Raw genomic sequence first — 8,485 nt, forward strand, 5'->3', positions numbered from 1 at the left:
GATTAAAACATTTGTTTTTCTATTGCAGATTGCCACAGAAGCAATAGAAAATATTAGAACTGTTGTTAGCTTGACCCGAGAAAGAAAATTTGAGTCGATGTATGGAGAACATCTGATTCTACCATACAGGTATAATAAAAATAACTAAGCTAAAAAAATCTGTAATAAATTGCCAATATTTACTTCAACAATAATAGTTTTTTATTAGTGTGTATGATTTTATGTATAATTTCATTATCTCAGAATTGATGTCAATGTTTTGCATATTTGTATTGACAAATGCAACCACCACCACTCAGCATTTTTAGAAATTTGATTTAATTAATTTTCTGTTATAATATTGGTATCTTCTATTACAATGTTACTTGGTTTGGAAAAATGTTGGTTTTAAGTGAGCTTTTGAAGTGTTCTAATCTAAATTTCCACGTGATTTGTTGGATATTTATTTTAAACTATTTTAATATAAATTTAATATTACATTAAGGCACTTTTTAAAGTGATAGTAAGATTGAAAACATTTGAATAATTACTTACTGGTTTGGGGCTGAAAATAAAGTAATAAGGGGCTGAAAATAAGTCTGTCTGGACTAAATCAAAACATAAAATTATTGAAGTAAACAACTAAATAGATTCTACTAATTAAAGTTTTATTTGTTCCAGAATGGAATGTTTCATTTTCAGACATCTATGAGAAAAGTAAAGGAAATGAAAGTACATGTACACAGATATAATGGGAAAGAAGCAGGCGTGCCACTAGCACATCTACCATAATAAATGAGCTGTCAGAGCACAGTGCAGGACATAAAAGATATTACTTAGCTTTTTTCCCAGGCTGCTGGCTTTTGAGTTCATAATCTCGTGATTTGCAGAACAGTTCCTAACCATTCTCAGGGTTGACATTGATGGAATAGCTCCAAGACTTTAATCTTTCTGTTGCTCTAGTATAAATAAGAACTTATTGCTCTACGAGAGAGAAGATGTGTTTTTAGTTAATGTTTCGGTGTATGTAAACGTTCCATTCATAACAGTAGAAATTGAAGTTAATTGTTTTTTGTGTACTAGGATTTCAGTATGACTGCACACTGATGAAAATATGCATTCTTTCTGTACAGAAATTCTGTGAAGAAGGCACATATATTTGGCTTTTGTTTCGCCCTCTCACAAGCAATGATGTTCTTTACCTATGCTGGCTGTTTCCGGTTTGGTGCCTATCTAGTGGTAAATGGACACATGGAGTATAAAAGTGTATTTTTGTAAGTATCTCTTTTGCAATCCCTTTTCTGTCTGTTCAGAAAAATCAATTATAATTTAAGAGCAACAGCTCAATACCGGGCTATAGAAATATGATAGACTGAGATCCCACCGGTGTGGATACCAGTGACCTGCATACCCAAGAAGGTCAACCATACTGATTTTTGGTTGCCAACCTAATTAAAGATAATTAACACAGTTCATTTTGACCAGAAGACATTAGAAAGTGTCTGCATTCCATCTGCTAGCTGAACATCTCTAGCCAGCTGAGTGAATTTTTGGTTAGATTTGAAAAAGAGGGTTTGAACAAAAACTGTGTGAGCCCTTCTTTACTGTTCAAACACAGAATAAAACAGATCACTTTATGTATCTCTGAAGAAAAAAGATGAAGTTAATAAAAATGAATCTATTTTACTTTGCCTTAAAACAGGCTGAGGTGTCATATCTCAAATAGCTTGGTGATGATTTTGTTTCTATGGTGTGTGGCAGTAAGTAACAGTTGAAGACAACAGGTTCTTAAACTATTCTAATGTAGCCTATAAATTACATACAATTCCATAAAATGACATGAAAGTCATCAAAGCCCAATAAAACATAGTTTTCAATCTTTATCAGTATTGTAAATCCTGTAATTATTTTCCAGCAGAGATGTGGTAGAAAATTAAATATTTATTGTCACCTTGTTACAGGCTTGATTTCTTATTTTTATTGATGCCTTAACAAGTGATCACTAACTCCCAAAGGCCATTGAACCCTAGAGAGGAAACCACAGTGAGGATGGAACAGCATTAGAGTAACGATTCCATTCATTGACCCCTTTCCTCACAGCCCCAGCAGAGACTTAATAAACTAACTAGAATTAACAACTAAAGAAATTACTGCTAATAAGTAATGAAAATACTGAATTTGGAATGTAGGTGTGTTTATCTCATGTCATTAAATGAGCGTGAAAAGAAATTTCTGGAGCTAAGTGACTAATTAAAGCAATAATAGTTGATTGCTCCTTTATTTTTTCTAAACTTAGCCCTCTTTTCTCTGAGTAAAAGTTGACTGCAGCCACATTTCCACTGTTCTTTTCTTCATTATCTGTTGATATTTTTTTCCTGATTTCTTTACAGAGTGTTTTCAGCGGTTGTATTTGGTGCAATGGCACTAGGACAAACCAGTTCTTTTGCTCCAGACTATGCCAAAGCCAAGATATCAGCAGCCCACTTGTTTCTGCTGTTTGAAAGAGTGCCTTCAATAGACAGTTACAGTGAGGAAGGAGACAAGCCTGTGAGTAAGCCATGTGTGATGGGTGATACTATTTATTGGTGATATGGACAGCACTCTCCTCACTCTCTTCAAACTGATTCTTCCTCTCCTTCTGATTACATCCTTATCACAATGCATCTTTGACACTATCTGAACACAACATGGACCAAGTTCTCTATTGTGAGTCCAGCTTTTGCACATAGAGTAAAAGGGTATTTGTTTTGAAAATCTCTATTGATTTCTGGGGGTGGGGATACTTCTGCAATTCTATTCTAATCATCTGTGAAATTGTCTTAAAGATGTAACAGTGCTAATATTTTCATTATAGGAAACATTTGAGGGAAACATAACAATGAAAGATGTGGCATTTAACTACCCAAACCGACCAGAGGTCAAAATCCTCCAAGGGTTGAATCTAAAAGTAGAAAAGGGACAAACTCTGGCTCTTGTTGGCAGCAGTGGCTGTGGAAAGAGCACTGTTGTTCAGCTGCTGGAGAGATTTTATGACCCACTTGATGGAGAAATGGTAAGTATTTTTGAAAGAACATGTTAACAGGTTAAGTGAGGGTGCTCTTCATTGGTTTTCTGTGATGTTATAAGTACAATAGGTATTTCTAGTTTTATTTTTTAAGTATTCTTAATGTAAAGATCAGCAGTGACTCATCATCCTTAATTAAACTAGATTACGTAAGCCCCAGTTTCCCACATTACAATTACTGATCCACAGTCTCATGATGGCTTTAAATTCGGGACAAATTTCCTGAGGTTTTATAATAAGAACAATTTAAAAACTAATAAATATATGTATCTACTTCTGCTTGATCTAGTAATAGAATTTTTCATCTATGTTCTTTCAAAAAAAAAAGGTGAACATTGACAAAAGTAATTTTTTTCATAATTTTTACTTGTCAGAAACATCTTTAAGAGTATGGCTGCTTATTAAGTGATAGATTGTAAATACTTTCAGTAATTTTGGTTCAAAATATAGGGTTTCCTATACTACTCATTCAGCAACTTTACAATTTTTTTTTCACTTAGTGGTACTGTTAATTGCTGATAATTGTTATTTGATGTAAATGTGCTCAGAGGTTTTGTCTGAAACAGAACACACATTTTAGCCTTTATGAGGTGAGAATAAGAAGGATTTTAGAGCTTGTCTCTGCAGAGATACTCACAAAACATAAAACTATACTTAAATAAAGCCTAGATACAATGGAAAATATTTTTTTGAGGTTAAAAGTGCCCAAAAAGGTTCAGTTTAGTAAAGTGATGTGTAGAAAGAAGCAGCATAGGTGCCCCAAAAGTGTGCTTAACAAAGTGCAACTTCCTTATCAGTGTTTCTGACCTTGTGTCCATAAACAACCAACTACAGTCTACTGAATGGTAAAGCACAGACCTGTGCCATAGAAACCACAAAAGTGTTGGACTAATTTTCAAGCTGAGCTGCACTGTGAACTGAGTGAAAGGGGTTTAGCCTAAAGCAGAAACTGTCAGAACAGCTGTTCATTGGATTTTGAATCAGGTTCATTATGACACCTTTTCTGTTGAAGAAAAAGCTATATTGGCTGTTCTAGCACCAACTGTGGAGTTAGTAGAATAAACTCCGACAGCCATGCTATGAAGGGGGCAACTCTTCAACTACCCAGGTGATCTTGTCACCCAGCATGGAGCCTAAGTGCTGCACTGGGTCACTCTAGTGGAGATTTAAAAGTCCTTTTAATGTCCTGGTTTATTTGTGTCCAAGTTAAGGTGACTTCTGTAATTATGAAGCTGATACATAAAAAAAAATTAAAATTCAGTTTTTATTTATCTAATAAAAAATTATAACAATTCAGCAGGCATATTTAGCAGAAGTATGAGAGAGTTGCCAATAAAGAAAACTGTCTGCAAATGATATCATAAGGAAGTAAATTTCTTCTTTATAGATGCAAAATAGAGGAAAATTTTCCTGCTGAAGAAACAAGTGAAAGAACTTTACCCAAAGTTCTTTGAAGTTGCTTCAGCATATCTTATCTTCCACTGTCTTCAAAATCTTAATTAAATATTTAAGTAAAGAAATGATTGAGGCAGCATTCACTTCTATGAATTAGAAAATTTTGGAACATAGACAAGAAAGAGGGGGAGGGATTATGTGGGCTTGCAATTGGTAAGAAAGAGCTAAAGAAAAAGCTGCAGTTGCACAACTTCTGTGTATGAATTTACAGTAAGTCTCAAATTCATATATAGCCATGTGCCTAAATTTAAAACGTTTGCTTTCTCAGCTTTTTGATGGCAAAAATGCAAAGGCACTGAATATCCAGTGGCTGAGAGCTCAGATTGGTATTGTCTCACAAGAACCAATCCTGTTTGACTTCACTATTGCCGAAAACATCGCCTACGGAGATAACAGTCGGGAGGTGTCCTTTGAGGAAATTGTTAGTGCAGCAAAACAAGCCAATATTCATTCCTTCATTGATTCACTGCCAGATGTAAGTTATTCCCTTTCTTTCCTTCTCAGAACTGGATGTGAACTTACGTGGCAAGGAAAAACTGTTCACTTATAATTACCTGGGGTACAATAATTCTCTGAGATGAAAATAAATCTGAAACATTTTTTAAAATATTTTTCTTACCTAATTGTGTTTCCCATACTTATTTTCACTCTCGGAGATTCCACTGTCAGGTGAAGAGTGGAACTTTTAAGACCAATGGGAAGAAGACTTAGAATTATAACTAGCTGAGAGCTGCTCCTAAGGGGTGGGGTTTTTTAAGTTGAACATTTTTTTTTAAGCTCCTGGCTGTCTCAAGCATATGTAAAAGATTCTGCTAGACTGATGAGTTTACACTTTCTTCCACTTATACCTAGCCAGAATTTGAATTTCAAATATTCCTGTGGTTTAAAAACTACTAAGAATGTTTCACCTATATGCATGAGACAAACACATAATAGTATAAGACTGAGTATCTTGGGTCAGATGAAAGGTCTGCCATGCACAAAATCTTGTCCTTATGCAGTGACCAGGAAGATGTAATTACAAGTATTCAGAAAGGCCAAAAATTTAATCTCATTTCCCATGAATGCTCACCTCACTTTGCATGATTTTTCAGAGTTTGAACCCCAGTATTGTCACAGACTCTCACTGACTTTTGATGTTGTGTTGTCTGATTGAGAATAACATTGTCATTTCAACCTTAGAGTGGCCTGTTGCTTTGAATTTATTAAACACTGGATGTTATAAAGAAGTCTACTAGTAAAAATCTATAGATCTATGAGAGATAGAAATTCTGGTCAGCTGTTTTCAGAAAGCTACTGGTGTGGAATATGCAGATTATGGGAGGCTGGTGTCAGAGTTGATATTCTTCAACATACATCCAAACTGATTTTCATTCACAGCCTGAACTTAATACATTTTTTTCCAGAAATACAATACCCGTGTAGGAGATAAGGGAACCCAGCTTTCTGGTGGCCAGAAACAACGTGTCGCTATTGCCCGAGCTCTTGTACGCAAGCCCCAAATTCTGCTTCTGGATGAAGCTACTTCTGCCTTAGACACAGAAAGTGAAAAGGTAACTTAAGTCTGAGCCTGGAATCTGGAATCTAAACTTTTTTTTGGATTATGATTACTGTTTTTACTCCCACAGTTTAAAGCCAAAAGCTGGAAATATGGTGTTTTATGCAAATTACATATTTAGGCAAATAATAGACAAATATAAATGTCTTACCACTCCTTGAGGGAAAAAAAAGTATTTTATACATCTGTATGGCAGTAGGCAGATTGAAGCTGTTATGAAGAATGCATTCCTTAGCCTAGAAGTCTTCAGGCTTCAACTGAAAATGCTATCAAAATTGAATCAGGACACACAAACTACAGAAGCCAAAAATATCGAGGATGCTGCCAGAGAACATTTTTGGTTTTGTTTTTTTTTTTTTTTCCTGGGAAACTGTGCTATGTGGCTTTCTTAAGTTTTCCTCCTTCTCCCATTGCTTTCTGATCCTTGCTACATGTTCATGGCTAAAATGAAAATTTTAGGTAAAAATTGCTAAAACATTTACTTATTTTTCAAGGCCAAAGCTATAATCTTGATACTACAAAAGTACAATCCATCTGTAGAAAATTAACAGAGGCAAATATTATATCTTACATTATAATCTGGAAAGTTAAGATTTCTACTAAGTTTTGATCAATTGTAGGCATGAAAAAATGAGGTTTAACAGGAAAATGCCATTAAATAATCCCACAATTTATTGTTTTCTTGATTATATGCCAGTTAGGTATTTAATTTAACCTATTACTTTATTCTGCATTAATAAGAATAAGGAATAAATACAAGAAAGCAGAGATTGTTTTTAATAGCTTTCTGCCAGTGATAGCTTTAAGAAAATGTGATTCATGAGACTCCCTGTGAAATAATGAGAACTAGTATGATACCAGTTGGCCCAAGAATATTGACTTCCATATTTAATTAATCCGTCATGAAAGGAAGCTGTGGAGGTCCCCAATTAAACCTCCTCTTCACACAAAGGCCCATACTGAACTCAAATTTAGATTACTTTATGCTGTGTCTGGTAGGGTACTTGAAAATCTCAAGGAGATTCAGTAGAGATGTTTTTGTCCCTGTTCCAATGCCTAATTATCCTTGCAGTGAATCCTTTTTATATCCAGTCAGAACACCTCCTACAATTTAAAATAATTTTCTCTTTTTTTTCCTGTCATGCATCTCAGTAATGAGCTTGGTTCCTTCTAATTCTCTTAACTATCACATCATTATCCACTCTAACAGACGACTCTGCCAAGACACAGGCTAATTCTAAATCAAGAAGCTTGAGTAACAGATATTCCCTTTCCTTCACTGTCATATTAGAGTTTACAGATGGCAGTTGAAGTATATGTCATGGCAGCTGCCACAATAGCTCACCTTTTGGTTTGTTCATTGTGCAGATTGTCCAGGAAGCGCTGGATAAAGCTCGAGAAGGTCGTACGTGCATCGTGATCGCTCACCGCCTCTCCACCATCCAAAATGCTGACAAGATCAGCGTGGTCCAGAATGGCAGGGTCGTAGAGCAGGGCACCCACCAGCAGCTTCTGGCTGAAAAAGGCATCTACTATTCCCTGGTCAATGTTCAAAGTGGATAATGCAACATCTCAATTCAAGGCAGTACTTATCTCTGAATTGTCACTGTGGCTACTATCGTCATTGTAATTATTTCAATATCAACAGTCAGTCTTGATACTTTTAGTTTTCTTCATTCCTTTCATAAGTTATACAAACCCAAGAAATACTAAGTAAATGTGTACCAGTTTCTCACTACTAGTTTTCATTATTCAAACCTCTTTTCTATGTGGCCAAAGCAGATGCCCATGGCACTCATGAAAGTAGAAGCATGCTAAGCCAAATTTAATTAATATTACCTTGCTTTGAACTCTTTCAAAAATCACACTAATTAGGTGTAAGCAATTTAAAAATATTTTCATGCTCATTAAAAACAGTTTTGCTCTTGTCAGAAATAAACCTCAAGCCTTATCCTCGCTGTGCCTGTGTCAGACAGTCAGTCCTGGCCTATTAGGCTTTTTACCATATGTTATGAGAACTTGCGGGTCAGCTGAAGCTTTATGCCAGGTGTCTCTTTTTATGATGTGGAGTTTTAGCCTGGGATATCAGTAAAGGCCTTGAAAATATGGGCACAGGCTGAAAACAAAGGTCCCAGAACTGTAAGTACCTTACTGATCATTGAAGAGTTGCAACCTTAAGAGATGGAAAAAGACTGCTGGAAAGGAAACAGAAATTAAACAATAGATAAGGAAAAAAACCCAAGATCATAACTGATGGACAAGACAAGGCATCTGCTGCAGCCGGGGGAAGTACTCTCTGCAAGTCTCTCAAAGTCCTAGGAGTCAGAGGTCAAGGACTAAGAGCTCTCTGAAGACTGCAATATTTTATACAAGGTGAAAATCCTGGATTTGGACTTGGAGGAGGGGGAAGGAAGGCATCCTTTTCAGTG

At 35.6% G+C, this 8,485-nt stretch overlaps 1 protein-coding gene across 5 annotated transcripts in view; it reads left to right on the forward strand.

Moving 5' to 3' along the window:
- The window catches only part of ABCB1 (ATP binding cassette subfamily B member 1), a 49,737-nt gene extending 41,830 nt beyond the window's left edge, over window positions 1–7,907 (forward strand). For all 5 annotated transcript variants that reach the window (XM_068211928.1, XM_068211917.1, XM_068211938.1 and 2 more), the window contains 7 exons: window positions 29–129; window positions 1,113–1,253; window positions 2,370–2,526; window positions 2,834–3,031; window positions 4,767–4,973; window positions 5,905–6,051; window positions 7,425–7,907. In XM_068211928.1, coding sequence (XP_068068029.1) covers window positions 29–129; window positions 1,113–1,253; window positions 2,370–2,526; window positions 2,834–3,031; window positions 4,767–4,973; window positions 5,905–6,051; window positions 7,425–7,619 — 1,146 coding nt within the window. In that variant the 3' untranslated portion in view covers window positions 7,620–7,907. The remainder of the gene's footprint in view (window positions 1–28; window positions 130–1,112; window positions 1,254–2,369; window positions 2,527–2,833; window positions 3,032–4,766; window positions 4,974–5,904; window positions 6,052–7,424) is intronic.
- Window positions 7,908–8,485: the final 578 nt, after the last annotated feature.

Source organism: Anomalospiza imberbis, chromosome 1 (genome assembly GCF_031753505.1).
Source record: "Anomalospiza imberbis isolate Cuckoo-Finch-1a 21T00152 chromosome 1, ASM3175350v1, whole genome shotgun sequence".
Taxonomy (NCBI): domain Eukaryota; kingdom Metazoa; phylum Chordata; class Aves; order Passeriformes; family Viduidae; genus Anomalospiza; species Anomalospiza imberbis.